The sequence below is a fragment of the Oryza brachyantha genome, chromosome 2 (genome assembly GCF_000231095.2).
Source record: "Oryza brachyantha chromosome 2, ObraRS2, whole genome shotgun sequence".
Classification (NCBI taxonomy): domain Eukaryota; kingdom Viridiplantae; phylum Streptophyta; class Magnoliopsida; order Poales; family Poaceae; genus Oryza; species Oryza brachyantha.
This window is the reverse complement of record NC_023164.2, coordinates 2,943,023-2,961,087: the sequence shown is the minus strand read 5'-3', so window position 1 is coordinate 2,961,087 and position 18,065 is coordinate 2,943,023. Positions and strand designations below refer to the sequence as shown.

Here is an 18,065-nt window from a genome sequence, read left to right as displayed (position 1 = left end):
CTAAATAATACCCTGGAATATATTAATGTCTACATACGTGCAAGCACTTTGCTATTATATATATATATATATATATATATATATATATATATATATATATATATATATATATATATATATATATATATATATATATATATATATATGTATGTATATATATCTATGGCTCTCTTGACACCAGCAGACGAAGATTAATTACCTATGGGCTAGCTGCGGCAAATCTTGAATTAGTACTTCCAAAGAAAATTTTTAAAATCAGCGGCGTATTTCAGCCGGATAGGCTCAGCAGGTACTTATATTTACAAATAATTGCTTTCTAATAGGAACTCATGTATTTATCGGCGACGAGATGATACATTGGAGATGTAGAAGATGTTCATAGAGGATAAGGCGTACGTGTGTTTCTAAAGCTAAATATAGATATACATCGTGACTTTGTTAATTTTAAATCGTAAAAAATTATGTTTCAGATGTGCTCATAAATACAATATATATATATATATATATATATATATATATATATATATATATATATATGCGTGTATTCATAGGAATGAGCGTGCGCAGATTTCAAATAGCGCAACGATAACACAAGTCAAAAACGGAAATAGAGATTTTTTAACAGTAAACTTTTCATTTCCATGCTAGCCAACACCTATAAATAAGACCGTACACAAAAAGGCGACAAATCCCACCGTTTCTCGTCAATTCCCTCCAAAATTTTCCCTCGTCGATCACCCCCACCGGTTTCCTCCTCGACGGCCGCGTCGTGCGATCCAGCGACTCCTCGGCGGCGGCGGCGGCGGCAGCTAGGATGGCCGGCGGGGAGGCCTCCGTGGAGCGCGTGAAGGACGGCGCCACTGGCCTGGAGAAGCTCGTCCTACGCGCGGCCCATGGCTGCTCCGTCGAGGTCGACACTCTCCTGATCCTAAACCCTAGCTCGATCCCCTCGCCAAAGATAAAACCACTTCGATTTTCAATACGTATTTGGCTTTGGATCGATTTGTTTGTTGGATTCCTCGTGGATATCGCACAAACTTATTAATTGGCTTGTTATTGATTAGATTATTGTAGGGGAATTGGTGGCCTGGTGGGGATGGAGGTTGGATTGAGATATCAGAAGATCATGGTCACACTGACATGTGGGCCCCACCGTCCATGGGCCTACGTGTGGGTGACCATGTCGCTGGAAAATTTGCGTCAAAGGATCCGTTTCCATTCTGGCTGGGGAGGGGGGATGTTTACTGAGCAGTAGTAGTTTGGTGATTTGCAATGTGTTGGATGAATTCGTGGGGTTGGTCAAACGACATGCCCAATTGGTGTTTGACCCCTGGCTTAATTTAGTATTGCTTGATTTTAATTTTCAACAATGTGGATAAATTGTTTATTGGGGATGTGGACGCCATGATGCTCTTGATTAGCTGTGGTTTTGCTTGGTCTTGCCGCTATATATGTATTATTGGTGATGGCATGTTTCATTTGTTCACTGTCATTTTGTATTCTGTTGTTTGGTACAATCACCTGATCATGTTTGGCAGTCCACTCATGATTTGTTTTTTATGACTTCATTTTGATTCTTTCAGTTATTTATGTAAACCGATGTACATAAAGCATCAAACAACCTTACATGTTCCTTGTTATTTTGTTATTTTGTTTTTTTTTTTTTTGCCAAAGTGGTCAAGTTTCTTGTTTCCACTATTTTCAGGTATATCTATATGGAGGCCAAGTGATATTTTGGGAGAATGAATATCGAGAACAACTGCTTTTTGTTAGTAGAAAGGTATTCAAATATTTTATGTTTGTAAGACATTATTGCATCCTCGCAGGCCTATAGAGATGTTTTTATTGTTTGAATGCTCCAAGGTTAGAATGCCTTTTTATATTTATACACACTACAGAATTGGCAGCAATGCTTAATTTCATTTTTTTTTTCAATTCTTAGATAAGGGGTTGTTTTACCATTCTAGTTTTTTGTCAAGTTGTTTTTTCAGAAAAATGGGACAGGAGTGCCAAAAGTTTTATCCTCCAACTAATACCTTTATACATAGACATGAATTGAGACTCTGCCCATTTTCAATTACCCAGTAATTCTGCATGCTGAAATTTCTTGACAGGCTTCTTTCAAACCACCAAAGGCTATTCGTGGGGGCATACAAATTTGTTTTCCTCAAGTATGATCCTTGGGCATTTGCTAGTCCAGTTATGCTTTCCAGAAAATTTATCTGCCCTGTAATACCCAATTGCACGATACCATCATGCAGTTTGGTAACCATGGAGTTCTGGAACAACATGGGTTTGCAAGGAACAGATTATGGAGTGTTGATGAAAGTCCTCCTCCTTTTCCAGCTACCGCTTCAAACTGTCATATTGACTTGATACTCAAGCAGTCCCCAGAAGTTTTGAAGATCTGGCCGCATAGGTGTCCAGTGTCCTCTAGTAAATCCTTAAGATTATTTAGTTTCTATGGCAGAGTAAAATGCTCTATTTGGGGCTGATATATATTCCTTTGCACCTACTAAAATGATTGTGCTAATTATCCATGTATTTCAGTTTTGAATTTAGGTTGCGAGTTGCTCTTAGTCCTACAGGAGATCTGATGCTCACTTCTCGAATAAAAAATACCAATGCAGATGGGAAGCCATTCAAATTTAGACTTTCATATCACACATACTTCTTAGTCTCTGATATCAGGTACATTTTTTAGTGGCATTTGCTTGCCTATGTTTGTATGTAGTTGTTTTAGGTATTTCTTACATTCTGTTGACTAAGGAGTGTAATTCATATGGTACACTTTTATACTACTAAGTCATGTTGATTTTTTTCATGAAACAAAATATGATTGAACTAGTGTCAGATTCAGCAATCAGAACATTATCCAAATGTACAGAACAGATGCACTGAGATATGGGCATTTGGCTTCTCTAATATTTTCTTTTCCTCCATAAAACATGTTTTCACATTCCAGTGAAGTACGGATCGAGGGTTTGGAGACCTTGGACTATCTTGACAACCTGCAAAGTGAAGACCGTCGTACTGAACAAGGTGATGCAGTTGTATTTGAATCTGAAGTAAGCTTCACATGTTCCTTTGTAACTTTCATGGTTCGCAGCCATTGCAGTTAGATTTTATTTCTTATTAATATCCTTTTAAAAAAACTCTGATTACTAAGGTGGACAAGGTATATTTGAGTGCTCCACCAAAGATTGTGATCATTGACCATGACAAGAAGAGAACTTTTGAATTAAGGAAAGAGGGACTTCCTGATGTTGGTAAGTTATCCTTCTTTTTCTGAAAACAATTGCACCTGTGCCAGTACTGAGTGCTGATTTCTGGATTACATAGGACAGTTGCTCTATGCCTTTTGTTTTGCCTACTTTTGTGGTATATATCATCAGTATACATTCTATCTTACGCAGTTCTTTGGAACCCATGGGACATGAAAGCGAAGACAATACCGGATTTTGCAGAGGAAGAGTACAAGCGCATGCTATGTGTAGGGGCTGCAAACGTTGAAAAACCAATTACATTGAGGCCTGGTGAGGAGTGGCAAGGAAGGCAGGAGATCTCCGTTGTTCCATCCAGTTACAGCAGCGGACAGTGGGATCCTGAAATAATTCATCGGATATAGCACATCTGAATTTCTCAGTGGTTGCATTCTGGCATTACCTGTAAGTATGACAGACTCTCCTGACATTTTATATATAATTTTGGGGTAATAGAAGAGCAATAAGTGAATACTTTCTACTTATACTGAAATACCACAAGTTTTGCTGCAGGAAGAGCAACATTGGAGTTATAAGTCGCCATCGTGTTCTTTTTTTATATAGAGAGAAGATGGAGAAATTTCACCCCTTTTTTCAGGGTCATAGGCATCATCCACACACATAATGTATTGTATTACAATAAGTGAGAGTCTAATTTGAGTTTACAATGTTGTCTGTGGAAAAGAAATGCTGTACAGAATGATGGTTTTCGTGGTTGTACAACTACTGTCCTTGAATTTTAGAGCAATTTTACGGCAGCAATTTTACGGTCCTTGAGTAGGTACTGAGAGATACTAAAATTTTAGTGTAAAATTTAGTACCTCCTAGTACCTAAAACTTTCTAAGGTACTATAAAGTATCAAATTTTATAATAAAATTTTGTACCTTCTATTGTCTTCTCAAGAACTAATTGCTCTGAATACTAAATCAGCAGAACATTTGCTTGTCAGCAACTGCTGATCTAAATCTCGAAGGTTCTGAAATGTAACAGTAAAAGCTCGAAGATTGATTTGAAGATTATGAAATATATACAATGCTTGCTAAAACTAATCTCAGCTCCTTCCAATGGTAAATTCACAACCTGGTAGCTTCGGCTCCCCATGAGAAGGACAATACAAACTCACTGCAAAAGGAAGTATGAAGTCCTTCCATCAAATAGTGTCCATTGGTTCAGTTGGGCCTGAAAACACTTTTTCCATGCCTGGCCTTCTCCCTGGGCCTGATCTGTAGTTTTCTATCACGCATATAGGAGACCAACATTAATTGTTAATTGGGCTTTTATTATATATTTCCAAAACAGATTTGTTTCAGTCCAACAAAAATACCTCGAGGTACCGGTATCTCGTGGTATCAAATCATTTCTGATCGTTGGATCTAACAGTGCACATCTTACTCAGCTAGATCCAATGGTAGAAAATGATTTGGTACCTCGAGGTACCGATACTTCGAGGTACTTTTTGTTAGACCAGAGCAAATCTCTTTCTAAGATAATGCTGCTGCTGTGTAGCCCCTCTCATCATCGATGGTCCATCTCTTATACTCTTTATTAGCTTCAATTCTTTATCTCTTTTGCTTTGTTTTAAGTCTAAAAGAAAAAGAGAAAGAGAGGAAGGCTTAGCTTAGCTGTGGCGCTGCGGTTACCTAGCTTTGCCAAAGAGGAATAAAGCGTGCTCCGCGTGAATGATGCACGTCTCCGTAGCTTTCGTCTTCCCCGCCACATTATAGCCCAAACTGAAATAGTGGTTGTCTTTTCTCTTTACCGACACATTTTTGAGCTTTAAAACGGTGTATTCTGTAAAAATAAAAATAGTTTGTCTATAAAAGTTACCTGCCTGACCTTATTAAAACAACTTTTCAGTGCCTAATTCAGTTATTATTTATATCTTTAAATAGTTATCATAAAATTAAATAACGTAGAAATCTAAAAAACCTTTTTTTAAAAAAAAGGGAAGAGAACAATAAAGCGGCCTGACGCCATTCTGCAAATATTGACAATGGTGTCCAGACGCCAGGAGCAGGTGCAATGAGATTACAAACTCGTATAAGTAAACACTGACATGATGATAGGATAGTGTTGTATTAACATGTAGTGTATTAGTATATGATCTTGACCTACCGGTGTTACTTCACTTGATGGAAACTGTTGTGATTATTAGTGATTGGTGATGTCGTATGTTGTCAGGTTGAATGCAATGCATCATGGATGACGAAATCTCGAATTAATGTGTGATTAGTTAATGTAATCTAACTCCCAATGTAACCCTAGATATCAACATGTATGCGACTACTTCCTCCATCCTAAAGGCTAAAATAGGTGACTATTTTGATCAATTTTAGATAAATCCATGCTCAAATAAAATAATATACACATCATGTTTTTCTTTCAATAGAAATCCGTGCTAACGTTACTTTCCCATATTTACAATAATGATGTATTGCATCTATTTACTCCAGTTTCTTTACTTCTAAGTCCTAAGGTAATGACTTATTTTGGCACCATTTTTTAATTATCAAAATGGATCATTTATTTTGGGATAGAAGAAGTATTAATTAAGTTTCCCCTCGGTTCATTTTTACTTGACACTAGATACTTTTTAATATATAAGCTTTGACCGCTCGTTTTTTTTTAAAGTTTTGTACACATTCAAAAAGACATCATACTATTAATTAAAATATTTTTTCATGCTAAATAAATTTATACTTGCATTCATCAGAATATCGTGATCTAAAAGTTTATATTGATCAAAGATAAAATTAGCCTGGTCAACAGCGTTAATTAAAAACAAAGGTGTGCGCATTGCATTGCATGCCTGATGCCTTGTGCTCACTGGAAACGAACGGGGGGCAGCAACTAAAGCTAGTGTCGGCATGTGACCCTTGCGTGGAGTTACCAAACAATCAAGCTAGGAATAAGCTCCTACCTCTGTTCCAATTAAAATAGCTATATATTTGGACATTTTATCAACATATATACCTATAATCTCTTATATTTTATGATAAATATATTATTAGCACACTATTAAAGTAAAGTTAATAAAATTGATTTAATATATATGTCTCGGTTATTTTTCTTTCAAAAGATATGAGGGAGTTGATGACAGGTGGGTGACAGATTCACCACCACCCACCGTCACTACTCCTCTTTATAGGAGTACAGAAAACCACTATTTAATTATTAAGAGTGAGCGGGCTCGAATTTAGATTAGCTAGCCCATGGTGCTAGTTGAAAGGCCCACATGCCTTTCTCTATATATTTTATAAATAGATAGACATGAATTTGTTTTGGGGAGATTAAAGATAGATTTTAAGAAACAATTGATCTAGCTAGCTAGTAGTGATAGATCTAGGAAATAATATCAGGGGTCTCAACAAAATAGCTAGAACTCTAGCCCTCTTCCCATTGATATTTGAAATGGAATTTTAGTGGGTGCTCAGTGGTCACAACGTACCAGTGGGGGCTCGAGCCCCCTCTAACACTATGGTAAATCCATCTACTAGCTAGTATGGTTATATGAGCTTTAATAATTTAATAAGAAAATCCCCTACGTACCCCTAGAAATTTACTTAATCCCTTCGTGTGTTTGAGTTTTACCTCATCTCTTATAGATCCTTGGGTTTTTATCTTGAATACTTGTATGTCTATTTCTGACCAGTAGTTCATCATTAGATTTTTCTAAAATTGATTATATTGCCTTCTTGCATACTTATGTGCTACCTAATCCAAAATTCCTACGTAACAAAAACAACTTATGATACAATAAATAGGATATAATAATTCCATACCTGATTTGAAGAACAAAATTTAAAGACTGTGAATAAATCCATACAATAGTTCAACAGGAAATCAAGAACCAAGACTATTTGTCACTTAGGTTTAAATTTTGGGGAAGACATCGCACAAAATTCATCAAATTTTATTTAAATTGTTATCAAATGTTTTAATCATTATTAATGAAACTTTTCCCTACATATTTGTTCAAAAAAGTACCTTTTCAATTTTGATGATGAGTTTGATTTTTTTTAAAAAAATTTAATAAAATTATGTTTCACTTTTTTAAAAATTCATAATGAATATTCAGTAATTTATTCCTTATTGTGCTTCACAACCCAAATAATTAATACATGAAACATTTCTAACTTTTAAGCAATACGTGGGTAATAAGATCATTTCTAAAAATTAAGTGTCAAAGTAATTGTCAACAAATAGAAAGGATATGTAACGAATCCAAATAAAAAGTTAGAAGTTAGTGGTATACAAGGAATCAAGCAAATCTCATGAGTAGAAAAATCGTGTGATATTTTAAGGGCAGACACATCGAGACTTGACTCTGGTTAATTTGTGGTCGTCTATTTGCGTTTCCAGATCTAAGAGGAACATAAACTATCCCATGTTTTGACACATGCTGTTTATCATATTGTTGATATTGATCATCTGCTTGATTATAAACATAAATGGAATACTTTTAATAGTAAACTTAACAGATGATCTAGAATAAGTTATATATTTCAGCTGTGTAATAGAGGAATGTTTTTCTAAGAAAACATATTTTAAAACATATAATTAAGTGTGCGTAGCTCTCTTCTTGATCTTGTCGCGATGACAAGCGCAAGCACTTGCTCTGCCTAGTGGAGCAGGTAGGAAGCTTATCCTTTAGTGAACTTAATTAGCCACGTTCAATACGTCATCCCCAAAGAAACTTAGGTACACGTTTGTTAATTTGAGCTTTAGTAAGTAATTACAAAGCAGCAGCTAATTGATTTTGAATTTTAAACTATATATGACTTGATTTATTTATGATTTTTATATCTCTTTCCATGGGTTCGCTTTGGTTGTGTGCACTGCTAATAAGAGTCGAAGTATAAAGTCATGAAAACTGTCTTCGTTTCATAAAGCGTACGAAAACGTAATTAAGCAGACACATTACCAATAGAGGCATTAATTAATGCATCCGTCCCTATCACCCCGGAATCCCTCTTCTCATGTTCTTCCCAAAAGCATATCAAAGTCATGTAACTTGGGGTTTCAACAAGCTTTGCGCTGCACTCCTCCTTGAGAAAACGCGTGAGGGCCGGTATATCACCGAGGATCAGGATCTCATTCAAGCCAAAGCGAAATAGAAGAGATGTCACTTATTTGTTTTTCAGTGTTTTAAATTAGATTTAAACCACTGCAGGTGCCTAAATTTGATATATGGTGAAAATTGATAAACTTTAGCTAATTTTTTTAGGGAGGTTCCTAGGAACTCTCGGTACAAGTAGCTCCGCACCTGCCCATTACGTCGGTATAAGGTTACTCGCGAATGCACCCTATATCCATCCTAGGAGTGTAATTGTAGGATTTAAATTTTGACTCATCAAGAGTGCACTTTTATAGTGTTGTTTTTTCTTCTCTAATCACTTACCATCTAAATTTCTCCTCATCTTATCTCTAACCACGCTCTACACTCGGCCATCTCTAATCTTTCTATGTCATTTCGATTTCCTGGTAGTTTGTGTTTTGAATGCTATGATTACATTTTGGGGGTAGATCAATGGAGCATGATGACCACCCACTACCAGATGCATGCGAGAAAGCTCTCGGGTGTTTAGTACAGTACTTGGTTGCTTTCCCGTGTTCCTGGCACACGGGAGCTTTTCGCTGCTCAATTAATTGGTTGTGAAGTCCCTCCACCTCGAAGACATTTCATCGCACATCCTCACCGGAAGCTCGATGAAGTAGCCTAGAGGGAATGTGAATAGGCTTCATGAAAAATTCTTTAACAACGACGGTCAAATTCTCCTTAACTGGAGCTTTTGGCGTACGCTAGTCGGAACTTCCGGTCAACATTTTCGATCAAATAGAGAAGTTTGGTTGGAGGTTCTGGCTAACTACACTGAAACTTCCAAAGGGACCCCAGCCCCCGGCGTCGCGACTAGCGGCGGCGGCCCCTCGCGCCCACGCCGCCCTCTCCGTCGCCCGCGCCCCTCCGTCATCGTCTCTGTCACCCGTGTGCCTCTCTCCTCGCCGGCTCTAGCTCTGGCTGCAATCCTCTCCATCTCTGGCCTACAGGAGATCATCTTCAACTTTTTTTCAGGGCGAGCAGGTCCCCGTTTAGGACTGGGGATCCGCCAGGGACAGGGGCAGGGCTGTTCTTGCCCTTCCTGGCCCCAACCCATCCCGTTGCCAACCCTATTTGTCTCGTCTCACTGCTCAATAGCAACCCATGACCCACAGCTGAGGCATTGGCCCGCCGAGCTACCAATATTCCGGCCATCCATCTCCAACATCATATATAAGAAAATATAATATATAGGGTACAAATATATAAAATCATGCAATAAGTGTGCATGCTAATATGCATATTCACAAATGATATAACTAAACTATCAGTTGTATTTAGCGTGGCTATGCAAGTGGGCGAAGCTATCACTATTAGAATATATGTTAGATACACTAGTTCTAATATATTAGATTTGGACTTGAAGTTGTATTAGGTAGCAAGGGGTTAGAGTTAACGTCGAACTTTGTAACCCAGTAACCTTTTTAAAGAGACAGTATCATAATATAACAATACTGATAGATAACATAGACATGCAGAGATAGAATGACGGTAAGACCATGAATCTATAGCGGCTCGGTGCATTGTATTGATTGGAAGGTGCGCCCACAAACAAATCCTCGAAGATTAAAGTTCGATTGAACCTTATTAATAATTATTATGTGTTTTTTGTCGTAGTCTAGCGTATTTAAATTGATGTAGATTAGTCATCGCTATGTTATATCGGCCAACTTTTAGGTTGTGTTTTTTATGATAAAAGATAAAATATTATTTGGTTTTTAATACCTATTTAATGTGATAAACGGTAGAATTAACCACTAAAAGTTAAAAATATGACTTTCGAAACATCAGACGATGAAGTTTTAAAAACACACTGTTTAACTGCTAAGGAAACATACGCGTAAAGCCAGAAAAAAAAAAGGGTACATTCTTTTTGTTAAGAAGAGTACGTTTGAAGGAAATTGGTCGGAAATTTCTCCCAGTCGTCTCTTGGGAATTCGGGAACCGATCGATCGAGGTCGTCGACGCCAGCTCCGGTCTCCTGGCCGGCCGCATATATGTGATGCCCTGACATGGCATGCCATGTCTATCGATCCCTGGACCAGCAATTGCCATGTTTTGGGTCAAGTCGTCGTTGATCTATCGATATCTCTGCATATGCATGCCGTCATGAATCAAGAGCAGGTACCATAGCAGACTATAAGCTATAAGTATATTTTAAAGAGATAAGAGGAAGAGGAAGAGAGAAGGAACGTGGACTACTAATTTGTAGCCAGTTGCACACGGACTCTAAGACAAAATATGTGTATGATACGTGGGACCATGTATTGATGTTTTATAGGTTATTATTGTATGAATTGGCTATTAGATTGACTATAGATAAATTGAAACCGGTAGTTGGCTATACTATTATTGAACTTGCTCTAATAGCGATGAGCTCGACATACGTGCTCCACACAGATAGCTATAGCCCTATCGCTGGAAATTTCCAGCTGAAGTGCGCGTTGAACCATTCGGAGATCGAGCGAATTTTTATGACGTACGTTGCAGTTTTCCTGTCTCATTGATCGACCAAAGGGAGTGTGATTGTGTGCGTTGCACAGGAGAGAACATCAATAATCGACCAGATATAATTGTACAGGTATCTCGAGGTATCAATTTTTTAATGTACCTAAAATCTTAATAACTTAAAAGATAACTATTAATTGAAGGTAACTAGTTTTTATAATGGATGTCATGATGGTAAAAATACTTATATTTGTAATATACTTTGGCTGCGTTCGTTCCGAGGCATGCTAAGTTAACTTATCTGAGGTGGAAAAATAAAGTAATAGATTAGTACATGATTAATTAATTATAATTATTAAAAAATATAAAATATATTAATATGATTTTTTAAAACAACCTTTCTATAGAAAATTTTCGTAAAAAAACCATTTAGCAGTTTAAAAAGCATGCGAAAAAAAATGAAAAGATAAGTTAACTTACATTAGGACGAATGCCGCCTTTGGGTATTCAAAGGGGTCAGCTAGTGTAACTAATAAGGGATATATCTGAATACATCGTCATATTTATCGTATGGTTTACACGAATATGTCTTGGATATCAGACGAAGGAATAATATATTATACCCTTTTATGTGCTTAGCCAAAGCTGTATTACTACAATAATATTAATCTGCCGCCACCAAACCGAACATGATCGATGAACCGCTGTAGCTGCGTCATGCATAGCAGTTTAAAAGGCATGCGTAAAAAAAATGAGAAGATAAGTTAACTTACATTGGAACGAACGTCACCTTTGGGCGCGCAAAGGGGTCAGCTAGTGTAACTAATAAGGATATATCTGAATACATCGTCATATTTATCGTATGGTTCACACGAATATGTCTTTAATATCAGACGAAGGAAATATATTATACCTTTTATATGCTTAGCCAAAGCTGTATTACTGCAATAATATTAATCTGCCACCACCAAACCGAACACGATCGATGAACCGCTGTAGCTGCTTCATGCACATCACTCTTTTTTTTTGTCGATCGTGTCTGTGCATGCACCGGCCGACGGCCGTCGATGTTAACTTTCTGACGGTCAACATTTTTTTAATATTTCTAAAAGATAATGGTGGTCATCTTTTAGTTGGCGAAGGAAAAAACGAAGTGATATATCTGTAAAACAAAAAATTGTATATAAAATGTTTATATTTTTGGTAATCTAAAAGTAAATTGGGGCTGAAAATAAATTACATGAAAAAACTCTAAAATCTACTCCAGATTTAAAATTATAAATTTAAATATTATCTTATAAGTATACGAGGAGACTGAAACATACGTATGTGTTTTCGCCGACTCCACATTTGATATGGTTGACTGGATGCTCGTGCAACCAAGGTCAACAAAGTAAAAAGTAGTAACTAAATGACGGAGAAAGCATCACATTCAAGTGTTAATCCAAGTAATTCACGACCTCGATCGTCAAATTAGTATTAGCACTGCAATGCAATGCGGATTTTATAATTAACAACCAGTTGCAACAAAGCGTGCTGACTGCTTATAAGCCAATAATTAAATCTTGAATTAATTTTATTCTATGGTTTTTTATCATGGTTTATAGTTTATTTTACATCATTTTTGTTTTTTTAATCGTTATGGATACGTATGATTCTATTCACAGTTTAGTTTTCATTTCAAAATTTTATTTTTTTCCCACAAGCGAAAAGATGTTGGACCTAAATTATAACCCACGGAAATATAAAAGGTGGATGAATAGAAATGTAGGACAATAACCATAGTAATTTTTCTAAGTAGGTTGAGTGGATCGGAATTTTTCTATGTTGCCTTCTGCAGCTGGTAGGAATAGTAAAATTTTCTTTGGTTTTTCTCTGCTCCATTCTTACAAATCAAATAATTTTCAAAAAAATCCAATCCCTAAAAATTTAATCATTCGTTTGTTTTTTCTTCAAAAACGAATAGACCCGTGATGTCTATCGATCTAGCTCCGCCGACCATGTCAAATTAATCAACGACAAATATACGTAGATTCCTTCCTCCGATCCTTCAAGATCCTGGACGGACAGTAACAGCTGCTGTTAGACGATTCTTTGCCTGACTGTCCGTGACTACGAGTATATTCTACTGCTAAGATTCCTTGCAAATTGGCGCATCTTATTTTTTGTTTATGTTTATATTTATAAGTAAAATTTAAATTTTTAATCTTAAATTTAGAGTTGACTTTAGAGTTTTTGTCGTGGCTTATTTCTCAACTTTTACTTTTAGAACATTAAAAACAATATATATAAATTTATTCACAAATTATTTTTTATTTACAAATATAATGTTTGGCTTGTTGATTAAATAAGTCAAAAGATGGGCACATGTATTTACATTCCGGTATACTTCCTTTACTTTTTCTAGCGGATGTCATTGAATTTTGGATATATAGTTTGTGTTATTCAAAATTATTATTTAAATATGCAGAATCATAAGTTATTTTTAAAGTTGATTTAGTAATAAATTAAATCATAACAAAATAGTTAATAATTATAATTTTTAATAAGATAAATAGTCAAAACTTATACCAAAAATCAATTACGTCAAATAAATAAATTAAAGGAGTATAGGTTTTCGGCCGGGACATAGACATGAATTAAAACCACTAGAAAACAGTAAAACACTGCTGGGTAGGATTCATGTTTTTGCATAAATACGTGATCGAATCTGCTACTACTGCACAAAGTACAGTGGTACTGCATAATTTAAAACCCCAATTAAAATGGTCTTTTCTCTGATCTGATCTAGCCATAAAGTACAGTGGTACTGCCGGGCTATTGTTTGGCTTTTGTATGAAAAAACAATACGACATATTTGTAAAAAAAATAATTTATTAATAAGACTTTTATAAAAAGTTCTTTAGCTATCTAAATGGCTGAAAATAAACTATAATAAAGAAGCCATAAACCCAACTCTAAATTTGACTTATAAATATAAATTAGAGTGAAAAAGATAATGATGATTGTCCTCAACAAACCTGAAACAAACTACTCAAAATAAGCGTTGTATCGTTCTACCGATCAAAACTCGCACACATCACACAAACCAGTAATATCGAACTGAAATCGAAAGTAACAAACCTGCAAATCAAGAGCTCTCCTAAATGTAGTCCAATAACACAAAGAATGTAATATCAAGCAACCACTTGATTACAAGCCAACACAGGATCCCATCGAAAATTTTTCTCGAACGAAGAAGGTTCTCATATAGAGGATGCAATCTGATCCACCATCGCTCTCATCCGAAGCTTTCACCTATAGATGAGTAAAGGGGAGGAGAAAAACGCTACAATGATAGCGTCCAATAAGGGAACCTAAGGGCATCACAATCATCAAAAATGGACCAATGGCCAATGAACAATGCATAACTATTTTACCAACCTCACACTAACAAGTAGCCCGTGCTAAGAAACCATTGCCCAAACACCACGTCCGCACCGTCCTAGAGCCAGTAGCTATGGATAACACTATATCTAGTTGGTTCTAATCCCCCAAATCTCTACGGTGCCATCGAAAATACCGCCTATGATAGTCACTACTATACATCAGTAGTCATCATCCTCCATCGTCGGCGTATTTGTCACCATGACTGGCAGCAAACTCTAGCTGTATTGAGGCGGAGAAGGTTCAATGACCATGTGAATCGAGTAATCGTCTCAGTTGTATGAAGTAGCCTCGTTGTTTGGTCGCCGAACATGTGTGAGGCTGAGTTCACCACTAGCCATGTCGTTGCCAAATACGCGATCTTTGCCACTGCCTTTATTGAGGGTCGCATGTGGCTCTCCCCTCACGCAACCGCAAGAAAAGAAAATCACTATCTAATTCTTTTAAATTTTAGATAGCATGTGCAAAAAAATACTCCATTTATTTTATAATATAATATTTTTTTAGTCTTACCTAGATTTATACGGATGCTACTAGATCCATACATATATACAAATAACATGTATTGATTAATGGATAAATCTTACTGTAACACAAAACAGACAGAGAATACTCCCTCCGTCCCATGATAAGTATAGTTTTGCACAGTTTATATAAACATTTGATCATCCATCCTATTAAAAACATGAATAATATTTTACAGATGATTATTTTTTTGAATTTTTTTCATAATTTTTTAAATAAGATGAAGGGTCGAACGCTGGACATGGAGATCTATTATAAATGTAGTTATATTGAGACGGATCCCGTATTTCTTAAGAAAAAAAAGAAAGAATTTTCCCTAGCGAGGAGCCAGCTGCAGGTGTTTTATTAGAGCAGGTACAATAGTAGACTATAAGCCAACTATAAATATATTTTAAAGAGATAAGATGGGAGAGAGAAGAGTGTGCCACTAATTTATAGCTAGGTACAACACGGGTTCTAAAAAGCCATGTGTATATGACATGTAGGACAATGTATTAATGTTTTGTAGATAGCTATTATATATATGTTGGATGTTACATTAACCATAGATGAATTATAGCTAGCAGTTGACTGCTGAACTTGCTCTTAGCACAAAAGCTAGCGACCGACAGGCTAAAACTAAAAAGCCGGCCCCGGCCGCGGATCGGATCGGCCTGAGCTTCCTTGTTCCTCGCCGGAAGCAAAGCCGAGTGTCGCGCCTCCTCCTCTTCTAATAGCCCGTCCAGCTGCTAGCCAAACAGTAGACACATCACACTAGCGCATCGATCGCGTCTAGCTAGCTAGCTCAACCGGCGATCGATCGGTCGAGCCGGCCGGCCGGCCGGGAAGAAGTGGCGCCGGCGCCGGTGTCGGCGTGGCCGAGGCATGTACGTGTGTATCTCTCCTCTCCTCTTATGAAATTTCTCCGGTTTTTTGTTTTTTAAAAAAGGTCTTTGAAACTGAGGGCTAGCTAGCCTCTCTCTACAAAATCCTTTTTTTTGGTTTTTTGTTTTTTCCGATGGGTTTTGTGCCGTTGGCCTCTTCGCTTGCTGTGTGCGTCGCCGTGCTTCATCTCCTTCGTGATCCTTGCTCATGCTCGAGTGGCTTAGGGAAGAAGAGGGGGGTGTGGTCAAGGGAGGGGGCTGTGCGTTTAGTTTTGACCTTAGGAATTATTGTTGGAAAAAAAAGGAGAACATTAAGGTATTATAGTGTTGATATAGTATAGGCATTAACATAGAAGCAGATGTTTACCGAATAACTTTTAAAAATATAGAAAAGCTTTAAAGCCTAACTTCTATAGCTTCTTGGTTCATGGCATAATTGTCCGCTCCTTCCGTCCTAATATATATATATGAATGACCTTAGAGGATTTTAGATAAATTAAACGCAATATGGAAACAAATTCAACTGTTAGTAGTATTTAAGTAAGCTTCAGAAACCGGATCATGCTTACCACAATCACAAACCTTCTGTTCAGCTAACCTTGTTCATGTTGTGATTGACCAATTGATCTTGATCTAGCGGTAATCAACGGTAATCAAGGGAGCGGTGGATAAGATGCTATTGTGAGTTAATACATGGTGGGTGGATTTTATTAGAATTCCTTATATTTTTGGACGGAATTTTAAGTCTAGTATGATGGAGGGAGCATCTATTTATAAGACGAAAGAAACAAAATAATTACCCAGTTAAAAGAAAAAAATATGTACATTAGTCACTGTGGTGATACCAAAATATAATAATCAAGTATATTGAGACAACAAATATATAAGAAACTAAACTATATTTTTCGAAATGAAGAAATAGGAGCATAACAAGCACGACTCGTCGAATAAAGAGACAGCTAATTCCTAGTACTTATTAAAACAAGGACACTCCATGAGTTCTAGATAAAGGGGGGTCAAACTCAAAATAGTTGAGAAAAGTGGGCATATAAGTAATTGTTACTACTTACATTGAATGTGCACTCCAAATGAACCAGATCCTACTATAAGGTTGAGAAAAATAATATAACCAGATATTATTGTGATCTTGCCCGTTTATTTATAGATCAATGCTCAATATATAATTCTATGCTAGTTTTGTTGCCATAGCATGCTATCTTTGCTATATTATGTAACCACGTTTGCTACACTATAGAAAACTATAGATTTGGAATCATTTAGATACAATATCCCTACTCAACGGTTTGATCCACTCTATAAAGTTGTGTCATGTTAGTGTTAAGTACTCCGTCTTATGGCATTAAAATAATTTTTTTATTTAAAATATATTGTAACATGCTACTCCCTTCAAAAATTTTTTATGACGTTGGCTAATTCATTTTTAAACTAACCAACGTCATACATTAGTACATGGAGGAAGTACTATTTTTTTACACGCTGCTCATCTAAAAAAATAACACAGAACACGAGTATGTTTTTTGGGCTAGCCTGACTCAGCCTAAGAACGACGATAACAATAAGACATTTAATTACTTACCACTGATACGTTAACGCGTTTAGTCGTTTACTCTTGTACACAGCCAGCCCAAGAACGACGATAACAATAAGACATTTAATTACTTACCACTGCTACGTTAACGCGTTTAGTCATTTACTCTCGTGCACATTGACATGTTATATGAGGTAACTAACATGTTTAATAACAACAAATACTTAAATATACCAAAACAGTATATGTCTACTTGATAAAACAAGAGGAAAGGTCATCGACAGGGCGGTTCCATCTTCCATCGTATCGTTGGTTCGCAACCAACCCCCAAACCCAAACCCGGCGTGCGCGCACGACGCCGTTCGTTCGCTCCCAAACATGACTCTCTCTCACGCGCATGGCAGCTCAGCCCACCCAAATTTAGGCCGTGTTTAGTTTCCAAAAATATCCTATTAAATTTTTGGACACCTAAAAACATTAAATATATATGAATATTAAAACTAATTACATAATTATGGAAGAAATTGTGAGACGAATTTTTGAGCCTAATCAGTACGTGATTAGCTATAAGTGCTACAGTAATCTACATGTGCTAATGACGGTTTAATTAGGCTCAAAATATTCGTCCCGCACTTTCTTGACAAAATCTGTAATTTATTTTATAATTAAACTACGTTTAATAGTTTATATATATATATGTCCATATATCCGATACGATATTTTTTAAAAAAATTTACAAACCGAACCGAGCCTTATTAGTTCCACAAAGGAAAAAGAAAAAGGCCCAAATTTATCGGCCGTGCCACGCTCGCACACGCAGCACGTTGTACTCCGCCAGCCAATCGCGCCGCCCGTTTCGGCTCGAGCAGTTCGGTGGGGCGACCGACCGCGA

The 18,065-nt window shown here is 36.7% G+C and overlaps 1 protein-coding gene across 2 annotated transcripts; it reads left to right on the top strand.

The window, feature by feature from the left end:
• Positions 1 to 686: 686 nt before the first annotated feature.
• Positions 687 to 4,048, top strand: LOC102708865 (putative glucose-6-phosphate 1-epimerase). 2 transcript variants are annotated; one of them, XM_006646896.3, is made up of 9 exons: positions 687 to 910; positions 1,706 to 1,780; positions 2,115 to 2,171; positions 2,262 to 2,419; positions 2,551 to 2,691; positions 2,966 to 3,068; positions 3,170 to 3,269; positions 3,417 to 3,668; positions 3,777 to 4,048. In XM_006646896.3, exons 1-8 carry the CDS (start codon positions 815 to 817, stop codon positions 3,626 to 3,628), a joined length of 942 nt encoding a protein of 313 aa, XP_006646959.1. In that variant the 5' UTR covers positions 687 to 814; the 3' UTR covers positions 3,629 to 3,668; positions 3,777 to 4,048. The 2 variants fall into 2 exon arrangements, with proteins under 2 accessions (XP_006646959.1, XP_015688916.1); XM_015833430.2 differs by having other exon boundaries at positions 3,766 to 4,048.
• Positions 4,049 to 18,065: the final 14,017 nt, after the last annotated feature.